General features: G+C 40.2%; 1 protein-coding gene across 1 annotated transcript in view; it reads right to left on the bottom strand.

Moving 5' to 3' along the window:
• Positions 1–4,413: 4,413 nt before the first annotated feature.
• The window catches only part of kcnh1a (potassium voltage-gated channel, subfamily H (eag-related), member 1a), a 40,891-nt gene continuing 25,480 nt past the window's right edge, over positions 4,414–19,824 (bottom strand). The window contains exons 9-13 of the mRNA XM_041947172.1: positions 18,516–18,787; positions 15,104–15,303; positions 12,575–12,827; positions 8,789–8,985; positions 4,414–5,283 (exon numbers count right to left, since the gene is read on the bottom strand). Of these exons, the coding sequence (XP_041803106.1) occupies positions 4,414–5,283; positions 8,789–8,985; positions 12,575–12,827; positions 15,104–15,303; positions 18,516–18,787 (1,792 nt within the window). The remainder of the gene's footprint in view (positions 5,284–8,788; positions 8,986–12,574; positions 12,828–15,103; positions 15,304–18,515; positions 18,788–19,824) is intronic.

Below are 19,824 nucleotides of genomic sequence, written 5' to 3' on the forward strand. Positions count from 1 at the left end.
GATCAGCAGGAGAATACACCTGCTGAGCTACACTTTCCGAGAGAGGTGGCCTTATCACTGGCGGAGGAGCTACAACACAAAGACTGACATTTCCCACAGGTCAGAATGGATGCTACACGCTGCTCTGAAGGGAACAGACAGGGTGCAGTATGTATAAAATATTTATTATGAATAGTATGTCACGGTTCATTACAAAGAGCTCCCATTGTGCTTGAAATAGTTACATTTCTCATCACATGACATGTGAACATAGAGGCATGTGCATATTACATCAACCATACAACAAACTTCTTCTTAAGAATCTAATCATTGCAATATCATATGTTCCGTATATGTAGTGTTTTATAACTAGGCAGCTGTTCAGGGCTGACCACAAAAATAGTTCTGTGTTCAAATCAGAGCGACAGTAATTTGGATATTTAACGCTGTTTTTCTCACTGCAGGCCTGAAAAGGGGCAATGTTATGAAGGCACAGTGTTGCATGCTTATCAGTAGCAAACAAAGGTAATGACTTTAATAATATTAGGGTTAATGTAATGAAGTGCAGTACTGTAAGAGTGTTTTTCACTTGGTAGCTGAAGGTTTTCTATATTTTTGTCACCATTTGGACCTTTGTTTATAAATGTTACAGCACAGGACTACATATTGCTTTTAAGGATCTTGTCTCTGAATTTTAGAGTGCACCTACATCCCATTTTAGCAACGCATTTATGGTGTTGGTAAAAGAAATTCTCCGCCTCAGACAGGCGTAAGTGAATATTCCCTCCACATGCGGTATCATTCTTGCTGGGCTGCATTCAAGTAGTGGCACGAAATCGAGATTTTTCGCTGGAACAGGTTTGATCTTTTTACTGATTGTTAGAATGGATAAAGAAATTAAAAGACAATGATAAAATTACAGCATAAATATAACCAATCACATGATGTGATTGCTGGCAAGCTAGCTGTTTCCAGCTGCTTCCTGTCTTTATGCTAAGCTAAGCTAGTCATCATCTAACTCTAATGTTGCGTTCACAAAAGCAAATACAAAGTAGTAGACATCTCTCTAGCTGTGTGTACGTGTGTGTTGAGCATTAAATTAACATGTTGATGTTCATATCTGGTTGAGCATTTAGTTTGTGTGACACATTCGGCAGCCAATCAGAGCTTCAAACCTGCCCAATTGTTGTAAAAGTTGCACACTTTAAAAAAAAAATCCATTTAGGAGAAGGTTTTTTTCCCTCACAATAACATGTAGAGAAATACTGTGATAGTTTTTTTTTTTTAAGTCTGTAGTCAGGTGTGTGTGATGATTTTCTTAAAATAACACACACACACACACACACGGAGCTTGGCTGCAAATACAACAGTAAACATGTGACCTCTGTAGCAAGATGAGCAATAAAGTGCTGGGTCGTGTCTCTGGTCTGCTGTTTTATTAGTTCAATTGCGCGAATCCAAAGCATGGTGACAGTAATTAAAAGTAATCTCCACCAAGTCCTCTGGACAACGGTATATCAGAGCTATGACTTTGTAACTGAGCAATCATTTGAAGAAGAAAGAGGACTCAGAGTGGTTGTAGGCTAATGAACTGTCAGAACAGCAGTTATAAATCACTCTGCGAACTGAACTCTTCACCACATTTGTTTGTAGTTTCAAAGATGGCAGAACTTTGATGAATACTTCGACAGCCGTTACATCATTTTTACATCCTTTCTTCCGCTCAGGTGACGAGATTCCTCGGCGACACTGTCGGCCCTCTTTTTGCCTCCTTTTGATTTCTGAACCTCTGCAGCTTTATGAGTTCTCTGTGAGAGAGAGGTCATGATTTTAGTGCTTTTCCCTCTCTGTGATCAAGCTTCCTTTTGAAAGCAGACCCATAAAGACCCACAAACAGTGACTCTAAACCAAATGAGTTCCCACTTCTGTGACGACGTGCCCATTTATTTTTAGTGAGCTGAATTTTTGATGGGAACGGAGCTCCAGAACGTGTTGGAGGAAAAAAAACTTGCTGTCTTTCCTCTCAGCTGTGCCCGCCTCAGCTTGTTTTGAAGAGAGGGGGCATGCAGGGAACATAAATTATCCATATGAATAATAAATAATATAGAATAATGGTCATTCTTTGCAATGTAAAAGAATGCATTTACTTCAAAGACAGATTCAAAGCTCCTGCTTCTACTAGAGCTAAACCCCAAAACCACTTTTGAGCTCCAGTGATATAATATAGTTTATGACTGTTTACAATGAACTTACTCTGGACCTCATTAGCAGCAATCAGGAAAAATTGAGTCATATATCCTGAATATTAGACTTTTTTCTATCATTCATTGTTTTTAAAGAGCATCAACTGATGAATTCCACTGCAACAACTAAATATGCATCACTTTGCTCGATGTTGATCTTTTTCTGTGGCCTTATTAGAGTTCTGTAATGAACGAATGAATAATTTCAGTCACCACAAAAATTCTCTAAAGCACATTTCCTGCTTCTGTTGTGGAGGTCTATTCTCAGTTCTGTTTCCAATACTGATTTATTGACAGATGTATATGTATATGACAGATTTATTTTGCTTAATAATTTAGGAAGCAAATTGTTGATGAATGTGTTCATCAGTCTAGGATTTCAGTAGAGTTACAACCTCTACTCTAAAAGTTGGGACGCTGTCTAAAACAAATAAAACAGAATGTGATAATTTGCTGATCCTTTTTGACACATACTCAATTGAAAACAGTACAAAATCAATATATTTAATGTCTGACCTCATCAGCTTCATAGATTTTTGTAAATATCGGCTTATTCTGCATTTGCAGCAGCAACACGTTTCAAACAAGTTGGGACAGGAGCAACAAAAGACTGGGAAAGCTGTGGAACGCTCCAAAAACACCTGTTTGGATCATTCCACAGGTAAACAGGTTGACTGGTAACAGGTGATAGTTATGATTGGGTATGAAATGTATCCTGGAAAGGCTCAGTCATTCACAAGCGAGGATGGAGCGAGGTTCACCACTTTGTAATCACATGATTGGATAAAGGAGATTACTACATGGGCTCAGGAACAGTTTGTTTGCAAATGACTGATTTCTGTTTTTTTCTTTTCTTCTTTACATTTTACACAGCGACCCAACTTTTTGGGAACTGAGGTTTTAATTGTTGGTGTAACGTCTAAAATAATCTTCCTCCAAAGTAATTTTATACACCAGTTTTGTTATTGTGTAGGTTTGTTGCTTTGTAAATGATGTTTTCTTATACCTCATGGGATGGTGGTTTTGTTCTCAGGTGAATTTGAAGACAGACGTACACATTAAATCATGCTAACTGGTGTAAGAAATGTAAAAATGTACCTCAGTGGCCATTAAAGGCAAAAAAAAAAAAAGTCCCTAAAATGGGTTCCAGTGACTTTCTGGGTTCGTTTACATGAGCAAACCTGCACCTTGAAGTTTTATGTTACATAAATACATTTTATTTTAGAAATATTTAGCTAAAGGGCATTCCTTAATATGTTCTTGACAGTTTTAAAATGTGTAGGGGGAACAGCCATTATCACTTCCACCTGCATTGCCTATTTAAGCCAAAGCTAAAAATGCACAGCTCTCATACAATGTACATGTAACATGTTTTTATATATGAGAATAACAGCTACTACATATCAGGAAAGATGGATCACTTGCTCAGTGCTGCCACACCAGCGCTGCATTTGTCATGATGCCCATGGTTTATTGAAATTATAAACTCTGCTGAAAGATGTCTTTGAAAATCTGATTGCTTGGACAGAGTTATCTGTTATGTAATTCATAATGATCCAGTTGAATGAGCAGTTGATGTAATAAAAGAGTTCATCAGCTGCTTGAGGAAATTACTCTAAGACTCTTTCAACATCTGCAAAGACCATCGTTTTTCACTGTCATGGTGAAATAACGCAAATGACTCGCTGTGTGGCCTCCATTAATCAAATAAGTGCCATCTGCAATTTGAGGCACGCATCTATTTTACGTGGCATGCAAAGGAATCTCATACAGATGATTCAATAAGAGACGAGGGGGTCATGCTGTTTCTGTCGGGGCGTTCCAGCAGAGATACAACTATCGTCTTTTGTTGAGACTCTCAAAATCTGAAGTGGTAAACAGATTCAGGATCAAGCCACTTGAGCTATTTTTCCATTAAAGTGGAAAAATAAATCAAACGTATGTACAAACATAGAGCTGTCAGTTTTTATGTAACCACCGAGTGTTCAGCGTTATGACGCCGAAATCTGGGCTAGGACCTCGTCATCCCTTGTTAACCAACAGGTACACCCCTACGATGAAGGCCGGTGCGTCTTTAAGACCACGCCGTTGCCTAATCTAAATGGTGCAGCTCCAGCCATCCAATAATCTGGATGTTGCTGGATTCCAGCTGAGTTCACAGCTTACTGTTGCCCGATGATTCTTCCATCCTTTAAGAGAAGATGTCCTCTTTGTCCAGTTCGGGTGAAGCAGGTCTAGAAATGTCAAAAAGAGGCTGCGGAGAGCCAACACTTGACTTCCTCGCTTTGAGGAGCTGAAGTGCTTCCGTGAGTTGCGCCTCCAGGCCGGACATCCGGACGTTCAGGTTCTTGAGGTCGTCCTTCAGCTCCAGCTTGAGCTCCTGCAGCGAGGCCTGAAGCGTCTGCTCCGGGATGGGGTAGAAGGCGTGCCTGGTCTCCGGAGGCTGGACGGGACTTCGGTCTTGGGGCGTCATGCGGAAGTCGCCCACTTTGTCCAGCCGCAGGTCACTTTTGGTGATACCGCTGTCGCACGAGTCCGTCTTCTTTAGTGACGTCTGTGATTCGTGCGCCTTGGTCCGTTCAGGTAAAGTCTCCATGGATTCGGCTTTGGACACTTTGTTCCAGTTTTCAGCTTTGGCCATGGACTCCTTGAAGCGCCCCCAGCCTTTGACTTTGAGTGGTTCAGCAGTCCGGCCTCCTACCAAAGAAACGGGCGACGGCACCTGCAGCTTCACCTTTTCTGAAGGAGTGCAGTTGGGGGATGTTGAAGATGAAGGCGATGAAGATGAGGGTGTTGCTGGGCTTTCTGTAACAGTGATGATGCTGGTAGTTGTGATGGCTGTATTAGCTATAGGGACCTCCACATACACGGGGCCCTTCTCAACGTCGTGTTCATCTAGCTGCGGTTTGTCCGTCGTCAAGCGGGCTTCCTTCTGCTGTCGGAAGCGCTGGAAGAGTTTTCGGACCGGGTGATCTGGCGGCAAGTTCAGAGGGGCTTCGTTTTTACGTCTCTGCCGCTCTTCCTCCTCTCGTTTCACATCGCTGATCTTTCGGAAGACGATCTACAAGAGAGTTTAAAGTTCTTATGACTACAACGGCATCACAATAACCACCAGTTCATTCTGAAGGATCAAAAATATCAGTGTTTGACTGCACACAAGCAAATGATAGATCAAGATGGCGCAGATAGATCAAGATGGTGTAGTAAATGACACCTGCTGTGTCATTTATGTTTCACATCTTGCAATCACACCCATGCAGTATCTGTGCAATATTACACACTTTTTCAGTGTGCTGACCCTATATTTATATATTTTTCCTACTGTACTTATCCATATTTTACATGTGCAATTTAAAATAAAAATTTCCATTAGCAATATAATTTTTATAATACTTTTGTATAAATGTATATATACTGTATATATAGTAGATTTTTCTATTTTGTATTTTTTATTCTGTTCCTACTACTATTGCTTGCTTTCTGTAACAACCTAATTTCCCCAGCAGGATTAATAAAGTTATATTTTATCTTATCTTATCTTATCTTATGATACTGTAATCTTTAAGCCAACTTCATCTCTTGACATAATAACAAGAAACCAGATCTGCAGTTCAGGTGTATCTATCTTATTGATTATGCAGTTTGTGCGAGGAAGATGTTTCAAAATGTGTGTGCATGGAAAATGTCACCTTAAAGAGGCTATTCCCACAACGCAGAGGGAAAGTTCACATCCTGCCTCTGGCCTCAGTTGGTGAAGACACAGTGTTAGCTTACCACACAGATGCTAATAGACAACTCAAGCATTTGTATACCAGTTTTAGCTTTGCAGCTCTCCTCCTCTGCTTTGCTTTGTGTGCAACAAGGTGCCTGTGGTCGTATCTCAAAAAAAAAAAAAAGTCCCAACGAGGCTAAATATATTTAAAAACAAGATTCAGGGTCTGCATTTTTATGATGTAGGATCGTTTTTGTTTTATTTTGTCAATTTGTAATGTAATGTAATGTAATTTATAAGCCAAATTGTAAAAGTGCTATGAATGAAATCAAAGCAGCTACTACAGCATGTCTACAGATCTATCTCCATGACAACTGAGCATATGTTGCATCATGTTTTAGTAAAGTTTAGTTTAAAGGAACAGTTTAATACATTTACTCGCTTTGTTACCAAGAGTTGGATGAGAAGGTTGATACCACTCTCATGTCTTTGTGGAAACTATGTAGCTGAAGCCAATAGATGGTTATCTTAGCTTAGCATAAAGACACAGCTAGCCTGGCTCTTTCTGAAAGTAACGAAATCCACCAACTGTACCAGCACCTCTAAAACTAATGGACATGTTACAGTACGTTGTTCATTTAATCCATACAAATATCAAAGAACCACAAATGCAAATTGGCAACATCACAGTGTATCAGTACCAATATATCTGAAATTAGCGCCCATTGGCTGATTAATGATCTATCACTCTTCTTCTCATCAAATTCTCAGCAACAAAGCGAGTAAGAGAATTCCCTGAATGTCCTAATGTGACAAAATTTCTTTAGCTGAAAGACTATAGACAGGAAAATCCTGAATATGTTTAATCTTTGCAGAAAAGCCAATTAAAGGACCCCTCTATGAGTAAATACAGTGTCGGCAAGAGGAACAGAGGCTCATGAGAGGAGTCAAGTCTGTGAACAGCTGACTGATGTGTTCGCAACTTAGAAAGTGGAAGCTCCAAGTTCGAGCATTGTGTTTATTTTTCATTTTTTTGTCATCTGCTGTTTTCTCGTTCGCGAGCGCAGAATCATCCATCATTCTTTAGGAGGTAAGACAGCATCCATTTTTCTTCTCAGTCTCGTAGCAACGCTGTTCTCAAAACTCAAACCACTCGAATGGCGAACATATCTCGTGTGCTGGGATTCCCAAGTCGAAGACACAACCTCACGAGCTCCACTTGAACGGCTCCTCATCAGTTCATCTCTGGATTTCCCTGCTGTATACGTTCACAAAGTATGGGACCCTGGTGAATAGTGAGTTGAATGCAGCAGATGAGATTGCCTCTTCATATGCAGGCAATTCAATCTCACTTGCGGTCTCTTGGGCAGGCCGACCTTATTATGAACGAGGTAATGATTGGTAGCTACACTTGAGTTGTTGATCACAGCTGTTCGTTTTGAATGAAGGAGTAGTAACAGCTTTAATGTATGGTGGCTGTTCAGTGGGTTGTTTAGCTGTGGAACATATGTGAGCTCTGGCTGCAGGGATCTGCTATTTAGGAATAAATAATGACTAATAATTACATATTAAATGTAGGAACTAAAGGAGCTTTGTGTTTAATGTCTGTTAACAGGCACATTTTGGAAAATACACTTATTCGCTTTCCTGCCAAAAGTTAGATGATCGATATAACTCTCATATCTGCATCGTAGCCATTAGCATACCTGTATGAGCTTTATAATCGCTAGTTAGCTATGCCAGGCTAGCGGATTCCCCTTGCTTTCAGTCTTTGTGCTAAGCTAAGCTACCTGACTCCTGGCTAAAGCTTCATGTTTAACTGACAGAGTTGTTAGCAACTTTCTCCTGTAGCTCACAGCAAGAATGCAACCAAGCATATTTACCAAAATGTCGAAATATACCATTAATGTGAGCATGACCAGACAAATTAACATGTCAAAAGCAGTTTACAATTCAATTTAACTACATTTTGAGAAGCAGAAAAACAATGCAGAAAAGTTTAAAATTGTAAATTCTAAGAAATCTATTTTGTTGATATAAAGTTTTTATACTGTTACTGTTTGTATTCTGTAATCTCTCACGTTTCAGCCTCACTGTTGAGCTGTATTAAACTACCGCTAATCCAGAACGAACATTTCCTGCTGCTGCTGCTCCACATTAAAATCATTCAACTAGTGAAACACAGAGTGGCTTTTCTTGTCAAGCAGCTGCGGGAAACACATTGTATTTATCATTGAGGTTAGCGGTGGCTGCAAACGTCTCATAAATATGTGTCTATGGAACAAGAATACTGTCATTTTGTGATTTTGTGATTTAAATATTTCAGAACATAAGGGAACGCGAAGGAGCAGCACCAGGGAGCTGTTAGATGAAGCGCTGCAGGTTACAGGCCAACACAGTCTCACGGACGTTTGTGAAACGGTCATGAAATTGAACAGAATTAACAGAACTTGTGTACATGGAAACTAATAAGTAAGACGAATGCAGTCTAATACAACAGTCCTGCAATGAAGCCTTCCTTCTTGAAGGTAATAATTTTTATTGAAACTGTTTGCGAGAGGTGCAGTAGTCAGGTGTTATCGGTTGATACCGTCACATTATTTTTGCTTCCTTCTTGTTATTTTTGTCAGTTTCCAATTGTCAAGAATGGAAATGCCAGTTTCTGTATATTTTCACCAACAGTTTTCCTTTCATAACATATCGTGTGAACTTTTTCTAACAAGCTCGATACATGCAGCTGTTCTAACGAGAGACCTGAAGTCTCCTGACATTTAAAGTGCTGTGCAAAGCCTCCATCTAAACAGAGGGAATCGAACCTTTTTCCTCTCTCGGTGCTGTCTGAAGTGTAACTCACCCTCTTTCGCAGGTTGTAAGTGAGCAGCAGGTTTCTCGAGAAGTGGTTGGAAAAGGCGGTGTAGAACTCCAGCACCTTCTGCAGAGCGTCGCGTTTGATGACGTGGAGGTCACAGTAGGTTAAAGCTCGGACGTTGGCGCAGGCTTGAGCCAGAGTGACCTCTTTCCAGAAAACATCCCCGAATACATCTCCCTTCCCTGCAGAGAGAAGACACCGTTTAAAGCTTTTAATTCCTCCAAAACGTTTGTCCTTCAGCGGAAAGAAACTGAGAAAAAAAAGACTTCAGTCCTACTTTCTAATTAGGCATCTTTTCTAAAGGGTTTAACAATAGTTTATAAGTCATTTACTAAAGGGCTTTATAGATCAGTTAAACACATGTTATGAGAACATTAACGTATACATTTTAGTCATTTTCCACCACAATATGCCAACAGGTTTTGTCACTTTCTAAAAGGCATCATGTTTTATTTAGCTGCAAATAAATGGATTTTAGCCCAGATCGTCTGCAGTCTTTTCCTAGAAACAACTGGTCAAACCAATCAATTTTTCATAAACTCACCACCCAAAAGTTGTTCTTATTAATAGCTTATAACTGATCAATAAAGACTCAGTAAATTATTCATTAACCACTAATTTAACCAGTATTTACAACCTGTAAACCCTTCATAAATGCTGCTTTGTTAGAAAGATATACTAAAACACTTGACTTTGACCCACATACTGTCATGTTCTCCATGTTTGTACTCTTGCTATATAACAGAGGAGCCTCCTGTAAACAATGATGCTCTCTGAGGAGTCCTTTAAATAATAAATAACAGACTAAGTGGAGATGAAAAGTGTGTTTCTTCCTCTGAATCCTCCACTTCGCATATCACTGCATCCATCAGAGCTCACTGATCACACAGTAACCTGCAGTTTAATACATGTTACACACTCATTTATAATGGTGGTTATTCTGTTGACAAGGACAATGTTTGGGGTTTAATAGACGCCTGCAGCCACTCAGAATTCCCCTTCGTTCATGTGTGCAATAAAAGTCGGCACCACTTTCTAATAAATGACTTTTTATAAAGGGATTCATAAGCTGTAACTCATTTATTCATTAGTGGGTAATGTATCTCTGAGTAAAGCTTCATGATCAGTTATAAGAAATTAATAGGAAGAACTTTCAGGGCTGCCAGGTTGTAAAAACTCCCTCTCCAGCATGACACTTGCTTTTGCAGCTCTTTAATTGATCAGGAAGTCCCGTCCAACGGATTGTCTGACCACTAACTTTCCGGAAAAGAGCTGAGGAACATCTGGACCAGAATCTATTATCAGCAACGTGTTAGCATAAATAAAAAGACAGAACTAGCGTCATGCTGGATGAGGATGTCTATTTACAACCTGGCAACCTGAAAGATGATGTCTTACAATGGATTTATGAAACATTACTAAATGATATATTAACTATTTAAAAATATATGAATTCAATCTTATTAATTAGACAAAAACCCTGCTAGATCATTTACGAAACTTAAGTATAGAAACTCAACATGCTGCTATTGGTGCAGTAGGAGCTGACCAAACCAGTAAGTCACGTAGTCAACCACAGGATGAACAGCTGTATACAATGCAGACTATTAAAACATTCAATAACCAACCTATCAATGATATTCAGAGTAATATTCAGCTCCAGACTGAGGATTAAATGAGACGTTCAGTCTTGTTTGCAGGTGCATGCAACTTTACATGTTGTTGCTGCTCTACACTGTCATTAGGCTAATGGGATTCATAGCGGTTTATCACTTCAGACTCCATTACAGTCTCCATCCAGGTCAATGGTATCAGCCTGACAGCAAACTGATTGTTGCACAAAGGAACCGATAGCAGGATATTGATGAAACAACAGCCAAGATGGTGTCACTGGGCCTGCCAGAGCATGCCATCCATTTTTCACTAAATCAATCAATTGGCAAATTGAAAGGAGGATGTTTGAGAAAGAAAATACTCTGCTTACGTAATGAGGCCAGCACACACAAGGAAAGGATGATTTTTTCTGTATCTTAAATAAAATATGTAGCCTCCTTGCTTAGATCACATCAAGGTGCGTTTATCAATACGCATTAGGCGGTCGAGTACTTCATGGAGTCAGACAGGGTCCAAATTATGATCAGTTATATATAATCATCTGTTCATATGTTAAATCATAATCACTGTGGGAGAAAAATGAAAAGTACTCTTTGATGACAGATAATAAACCTGAGATGATTGATTTTCCTTTTTGCTACTTATGGACAGCAGAAATAAGTTGAGAGCAAACATTGATGATGGCGACCCTGTGAGCAAACAGCAGCTTGTTTAGACAGCTGCAGAGAAACATGCATTTTGGACTGACTCTAATCATCCTCTGGTCTATTCGTGTTTGGTCTCTCTATATTAAAAATTATACTCGTCAGGTCCAACATCTTGGACCCCTGGAGACCTTGACTTCATAGGCTTCATCTAACCAGCAGCAAATTTGTGAAGCTTTTCCCAGAAATAGATGAAAATTGATTAAGATCCAGCTGTGACCCACCCACAGCCATATGTTTGGGACACGTCCCTCTCAAAGACACGGTTATTGATCTTAACCCTTTGACAGCCATGATTGGAGGACTTAAAGATCAGAGCTAACTAACAAGCTAACAGGCTGGGGAAGTTTTATAATGAATATAATACAATTATATCATAGTTTGTGTTTCATAATGTTTTGTCTCCTTGTATAAAGACTCATCCAGGGACGGACATTGCAGACTAGTTTCGGCTATAAATGCTGTGGTATGTGGCGGTGGTCCATGCTGTATGCAGCACTAAAAACAATAAATAAATAAATAAGGTAACATTTTTTTGGTCTTACTTTCAAAACTGCACAATCTGCATTAACATGTATAATAATCACTAGTAATAATCTTCTTTCTCCTGTATTTTTTCCCCTTAATATTATATGATATTACATTTATGGGGACGAGAGCTGCAGCAGTTGGTCGATTCAATCTAAAGAAAATGAACCAGCAGCTAATAATAATCAGCGAATCCTTTCAGTCATTTGTTTGATGTTTTCAGCTTCTCACATGTGAGAATTTGCTGCTCTCTTTGTCTTTTACTGTATGAGAGTAAATTAAACATGTTTTTAGCAGAGTGATGAGGCTTTTTGTGTTGTGACGGTGGTGTTCTCAGTATTGAAGTAGGGGGTCTTAAAACACTGACCCCTCGAGATCAAGTTGAAGAAGGCAGACGGTTTCCAAAATGCGACAGAGAGGATCGAGTATCTGTGACAAACAAACTCTTGTCCAAATCCTGAGTTGATGACTCAGCAGACAACGATCCCCGAGCGGCTGTTTTCACTGCAGTCAGAGTCAGTGAAGCGCTGCTGTGCAGACAGAAACAGTGAGACTTCTATCACAAACATTTTGTTGTTATGATGCAGAACCCTTTTTGTTAGAGGAGTGCTGGAGGCCGGTTTGACTGAAGCGTTTTTCTATTGTCACCTTTTCAGGGTTGATGTGTCTCTAACGTCATAAACTGTGATCGCAGCACATCTGCATCTTTGTCACATCTTTTTAAAGCTTAAGAAATCCGCGACTTTAAACTCTGGGAAAAACGTGAGCAGATCTGGGGCAGGTCCTTCGACAGCTGGGGGAATGGGAAGCCTTGAATGTTGTGAAAGTGAATTCCGTTATTAATTATTAAAATGTTCAGTGTAATTTAGCGAAAATGAATATCATGAATTATTAAAAAACAGTAGCGTAAAAGCGTTCAGCTCACCTAAAATGGCCACCACCTCGTCGTCCTGTATGACCTCCAGTGACCCCGACACCACAAAACAGAGGCTGTCCACACTTTCGCCAGCGTGGTAGATCAGGTCTCCGGGGGCACAGTGGATGGTCTGGAACTCCATGGCCAGCGCTCTGAGACACCCGTCGCTGGCCAGCCGGAAAGCCGGGTGCTCTTTGAAAACCTTCCGGTTGAGATGAACGCAGATATCTGCCCTCATGTCCTTCGGACAAATCTGCAACACCTGGAAGGAAACGAAGCTGAATGATTTGGTTTTCATCAGGTAAGACTGAATTATACTTCAGCTGGTCGGACTCCACCATGTTGTCTTTTGAGATGCTCACATTACGCGATCACAGAGTCATAAACTACAGGACTTCGGGCTGGACGACATCTTAACTTGCAGTCATTCACAATGTTTACAGGTGATTGGTTCATACAGTGGCAGGGACAGACTCCATTGTTATTAATATAAATATGTATATATATCATCCCTGTCTATGCTTTGCAGGCTGTGCATAACCTGAAGTGGAGTATTTTCACTGTGTGGTATCAGCAGTTTTACTTCGGTAAAGGATCTGAATACTTTGTCCGCCACAGCTGACATGTATTTATGATTATATTTAAGTAGGCATAGGGTAAATCGCCCGACCTATAGGCAGATATTTGTCATATACTGTGTACATGCACCACTACTTTCGCTAAAGACAATCTTTATAAAAGAGACGTCTGTAAAACTGCTGTCTGGACAACTCAAACTGCAATTAAGGTCAGTTATTAGTCTTTCTATTATTCCATGATGGTTTTATATTTGTTAAGCCTCCCAGAGCCGAGAAAAGCAGTTTTCAAGTGCATGAAGTCTATGAGCTACGAGCTGAGTGTGAGGCTCCGGCAGGACAGATGTGCAGTGGTACGTGCAGTGGGCCGTGCTAATGCATGAACGATAAATAAATAAAATGCTTTGCCACTGAAGACAGCTGAAAGATCTTTCTTCCTCACGAAGAGAATAGATATTCACACATCTAACTCTTTCTGGGAATTCTCACATTAAACATTTTTATAGTCACGAAGAGAAAAAATTCAAAATGTCCAGAGAGTACTTAAAAGAGGCTGTTTGGAAGAAATATGCAGCTAATGTCGTTAAAGTCTGTCCGTCTGGACACTTTTTCCAGTGCATACGACGTAATAAATATTCAGTACACACTTGTTACAGTCTGTGTGATTTTGAAAGTTCATTCAACAGATGTCTTTCTTTTTCTGTAGCTGCGGGAGATTCGTTACCAGGAGTCGACATATCTATTGCACAGGGCTGAGTGTGTGCAGTACGAATCCATGCCAATGTGTTTCACATGCAGGTCACATGGAAGCTGCATCCAGCTCAGAGTCCGGCCGCCTCTCTGCTGAGTGTCACTAAGTGGCAGCATGTTGTTCAAGTACACCTAATCAACAGGATGCCAGGCCATCGCAGGGCTCTGCCTTTAAAACAAATCTCTTTGAAGATGAATGTCAAGCAGAGGGGGATTATGTGCCATTTTTAGACCCTTTAGTGTGGCCTGAAGCCAGACAAATAAATAATACATAGATGCAGCGCAGGCTTAACATATAAACAGCACACAATAAGTAGATAAGCACAGATTAACCATTAGGGCTCAAAATTGTTCAGCTCACAAAGTCCCTGTTTGTTATTTGGGGTGAAATAACACAACTTCCATGATTGGATTTTGGACCGGTGGATTTAAATGAGATGCAGTGATATGAAAGCCAAGTCAATCGGAGTGGCACCAGTTCAATCGATCTGCTTCCAGCTCCAAATGCTTAATTTCCACTGAATTTAATCATTTTAGCGTCATCTGCGTTCAGGGAGGAGGATGACTGGTGGTAACTGCTGATTACTGCGTTATGAAAGCCACATCGCTGCCTGCGTTAGATAACAGGCTGATAAATGCTGCCACAGGATAACCTGATTCTTAACAAAACAAAACAACAATGAAAAAGGACTTGAAGTGATGTTTAGGGAGCATCAGCAGTTTGGTTTCAGAGCTGGGGAAAAATGTGAAGGCTACTGCAATGCCATATATCCAATATTTAATTTCTACATTATTGCTATTACATGAATTATGCTGCATTTCTATACATTTGTAACAATTTTGCAATTAATACACGTATAAATAAAAAATGCAAATGTTGTGTCAGTTGTTGGATTTTTAAAGGAACAGTTTGACGTTGTGAAAAGTTTACTATCTTTCAAATGTAACGCTACACCAGAAGCCAGTTAGCGTAGCTTAGCATGAAGGCAGGAAATGGGGATACAGCTGGGCTGGCTCCGTAATAAAAAAGTAATAAAAATCCACCCATTGGCACTTTTAAAGCTTCTTAATCAACACATTATCTCTTGCTTGTTTAATTAATAAAAAAATTAAAAATGTTATGAGGGGTTATGTTTCTTAGACTCATAACAAGGAAACTACCAGTAATCACACACTATAGAAGAGCCATTAAAGATGAGGCAGTGTGACGTACCTTTTCAGTGTCTATACCCCGTGACATGGACCAGGTGGAGGCAATGTAGTCCATAACTCTTTCACTCAGGCCCTTGGGCACCTGGTAGAGCTTGAGGAAGTCCCGGACGCTGTTAAGCATCTCGTGGTAACGATTTGTGTTGGCGTACATCTGCTGGAAGATTGTTGTCACGTTACCAAAGATGGTGGCGTAAAGAAGCGCTGGGAAAATAGAGAGAAAATAAAAAGGGAGAAATTTAATTTGGATAAAGTTCACAGGAAATCTGAAGCATCAGCAAAGATTCTGTGTTGGCTTTGAGGATAAAGACAGTTTGTGATGGAGGGGATTTTTATTAGAAAAATTTGAAAATAAATCTGTGAAATTGCAAATGGCTCAACATCAGCACTAAGGAAGATGCTTTGTGTTTTTTTTTTTTAAAGTAGTAATTTCTGAGATCATCCTGTGGGTTTTGATGGATTTTCTAAGAGGCTTATAAACCCAGTGTCTCATAATACTGCAGCACATTTTAAGATTACTTATGAAAACTGTATTTACAAGCACAAAACGTCTCCAAATCAGGGTTTGTGAGGACATAAAAAATCTCCAAAATGTGGTTTATAGGACATTAAAAAATACAAAAACATAAAAATCTCCTGAGACGGGTCCTTTCTGTCCTTTCTTGTGGCCTTTATATATACTCACATGATGTCTCATACCAAATGTGCCTGAAGTCTTCATAGTTATGTGGTGATCACTTTAATCAATCACATGGGAAATAAACAATTACTACTCATCATTGCCTCCAAATATAATCAATAACTCTCTCGCCAAAAGGGAAAACATATAATTACAGCTTCATATTGAGTGCGTCCCACTAAATACGGATGTGGTTTTTTAAGCTGTCTTGTGATGGAAGAATTAAAGAAAAGGAGGAGTGTAGCAGTGCATCTCTGAGGTGGTTGGGTGGTTGAACTGGTGCAACAGCTGGCGTGTGTGCGTGGATCAAAGCCATCAGATGTCTGCTCTGTGTGTGTAGTGTTCTCTTGGCAATGGAGCCCTAATTAGCCCTGCTAGAAGGGACGGAGCGGAAACATGCCAGCCACACATTTCAATTATCCTCAGATGATGACAGTAACCTGTGCATGTGCTTGTGTGTGTTTGTTTATTTCACAGTGCACAATCAAAGTGCTGAAAAACTGCACAGGGAATAATGCTCATTAAAAAGTGCTCAAAACTCCTCAAGGGCGAGGATAACCGCAACTTTCATCCTTTCATCACCACTGCTCATTTGTACAGCCGTGTTGTCGGGCATTGCGTGGTAGCATGATATCTCTCGCCTGGACGCAAAGAAAACGTTCCTGTTTGTGACATATTCTCAGTGCTGCGCATTGGCAGGCATCAAAATCAGAAGCTTAACAGATCAAGAAAGGTCTTTAAATGGTCTGAGCCTATTAAATCTAACATGATTTGTCACACGTCTCTTTCTCAAAGTTTTGGGATGACGGCTACCTCGAGCTTGAGCACAGATGGCGACGCTCACATCTCTGATAAGCACAGAAATGCTGTAGCAAAAGAAACTCAATCGGTCCCTGTGGAACGACGCTTCATCTAGTCCCCAACATCGCTCCTCGCTTGCTGACGCACACAACTTGGTCGCAGCGTTGCTCTGCATCCAACAGCTGGCTTGTTTGAAGGTAGTTAAAAGACAGTAGTCAGAAACTCAAGCCCCAGGCCAACAGTTGCTATAGAAACAGGACATATGTATGGTGCCCCCCTTCCCCATGCCACCCCCCCCCCAAATCCCTCGTCACACTGTGATCTTCTACTGCCAGCACCGATCCAGTGCTGGTGGTAAAAATAGAACAGTATCAGGGCATCCATATTTCATAGAGAACAGCCATGGACTACAGTAGATTGCATCTACAACAAATCCTCCTGAGGCCGTCTGGTTTTTAGATATTTACGCTTGCAGATGATTTGTATCTCACAAGGAAAAATTTAGACAAGTCTGCAGATGAGTTGTGCGAGTTCCCCGAACAGCCCAAAAAGGTGGCGAGAGGGGCTGCAATTAACCTCTCGCCTCAGGGTCTAGATTTCGGCCGGGGAAGGTGAGGGGTGACTGCGGCGGGATCGGAGGGAGCGCTGCGTCGAGCTGATCCGACGGTGTCAGCTATTGCTTCGAGGTGTTGCTCTCTGTGCGCAGTCACACATAATGGCACTGCGCTGTACGCTGCATTATGAGCCACACAAGCAGTAGATAACTTATAAATGTTTAATAGTGAGATGTGGAAAGAGGGGCACGCCGCTTCCTGCCTCGCAGATTGTTTTGTTACTTGTATAACTGAATTATGATCCAGTTCATTGTTATTTATGTCTACAGCAACACCGGCTAATTCTGTGTGTAAACCACAATGGGTAAATAGACATTGTTCACACTGCTAATGTAATTTTTAGCCGTCTTTTTTAGATATTATTGCATTTGTTTTGATTTATGGCTCATTTGTTTCAGCATACAGAACATTTACAGGCAAAAAAAATAAGTCAAATGTAAACACCAGCCTCTGAGGAGCAGCCTTCTCAGCCCTGTTTTTCTCAGGCATTTCAGAAACAAGCAAGTGATGCATCACATGCCAGAAAATCTCAATTATTCAGCAGAATATCACACAGCACACTGAGGTAATGAGTCTAATGCAGGAAGAACAACAGAGCTCCTATTGAAAAGAAACTGGTGGAAGCTATACACAAGTTTTGAAAACATATTAAAAATTAATTTTACACTGTGTGAATACACATACACATGATAACACACATGATAAACTGTATCCATGAATTTTGCTTTTGTGTTTTTTTTTCCAGTTACTAACTATTGAACTGTACAGTAACTCAGAATTTCCATAAGAAGCTAATCAGTAGCGCTGGTGTTACACTGATGCTGTTTAAAGTGCCGCATTTCTAACATGGCAAAATGTTAAGATTAGATAATTACATGAGACAAATAAACTTGATTGATTGATTGATCATTGTTGGCTCCAGTATGCAAACATATAAAATTTTTAATCTTCCATGTGGGAAATCACATTTTCAAAATGAACATAATTGCAGGTGAACTTCTGAATAAATGTTCACAAAATTTATAAATGTAAGTTTCTACACCTGAAGTGAAGGAAACAAAAATAGACATTTGTACCCAAAAATGTACGTGTGCTTTGAGCCTGAATGTGTGTTTTCATATGTGACTTTTTGTTAAAGGAACACACCGTGCAATATGCACTCCACTAATCATCTGCAGAGTTAGATTTTGTGAGCGATGGCTCTATACATAATTTATTTGTTCACCTACCTCAGTGGATGGTGGCTTTAAAGAGAATAGCTAAACTGCTCATTTTATCATGTAGCTACTACATTGCTTGGAAGATAAAACGCCTCCACTCACATCCAATCATCATCATGGCCACGGCGAAGATTTTTTCTCCATCTGTCGTCGGGGCGATGTTACCGAAGCCGATGCTCGTCAGGCTGGTCATGGTGAAGTACAAGGACGTGATGTAAACGGAGTGCTTGTTTGGCCCGCCCTCCCACTTCCCTGACCCGCTGGCGTTGAAGCGGTACGGCGTGCCCACCGTCTCAGCCAGGATGTAGAGCCAGCTGTCCATGCGCACGATGTTGGTTTCTTCATCGATAACCTCGTAATCACCGATGCTGTACCTGGAGCGTGGAGAGGCAGAAATGGGTCAAAAAGGCAGAAAATAAAAAAACAGGTACGGGTTAGACATTGCATGAATCAGCATGCTACCAAGCTCACGACGACAACGCTAACATGATTCAGTTATGCTAGCACGATGCTAGCAGATACAGCGTTTGCCATGTTCACCATCTTGGTTTAGCATGTTAGCAAGCTAATATTTGCTAATTAGCTCTAACCACAAAACACAGCTGAGACTGACGGGAATGTCATTAGGTCTGCAAATTATTCTGACTAATTAAAAATTTGATGAAGGCGATAGATGAAAGTTACAATTCATCGTCAGCAGTTTGTTGTTGAGATGTTTCACTCAAAATCACACGTGAACCTCATTATGGCGACCAATGTTTTATCTTTTATTCTATCTTATACGAAATTGTTTGTGTAATTATTTATAGACTGGAAAAAATACAACTACACCTGATTTAGACATACAGTATATACATATATATGAAGCCTTTGAGTTTGGAGGAAGACTATAGGAGATGAAAGACTCTGAGATGAAAAACATTCAGAATATAAATTAGGTGAATCTGATGATGCAGCAAACTCTATTTCCTTCCTTTGTTGTTTTCCTCGCTCCTTTCTGTTTTTGGTTTATGTTGATGTGGTGGACATTCAAAAGGAAACATTTGTTGTGTAACACATCGGCCCATCACGACATGTATGTCTTTCATTTGTTTTATTTTCAGTTTCATTTGAATAATATCTTGTTGCCTGAGGATGTAAAACCCATCATTATTTCACAAGAAAAAAGCAAGAATTAGATAAAATCCCAACGATAAACCAAATTTGGTGTAATGGGTTTTAGATTTTCTCATACCCTCCCCTGGTGATCAGTGTTGATGATGGTTTAACTTTTCTCAACTCGACGCCACGGCCTCCCATGTCACCATGGCAACCACAGAAACCACACTGGGGGAAGCGATACAGGAGCTATTTTTATTGGTACCTGAGTCTGGTTTGATTATCCTGTCTGGACCAATAAACAATGTTTATG

Source organism: Chelmon rostratus, chromosome 11, assembly GCF_017976325.1.
Source record: "Chelmon rostratus isolate fCheRos1 chromosome 11, fCheRos1.pri, whole genome shotgun sequence".
In the NCBI taxonomy this organism is placed as follows: domain Eukaryota; kingdom Metazoa; phylum Chordata; class Actinopteri; order Chaetodontiformes; family Chaetodontidae; genus Chelmon; species Chelmon rostratus.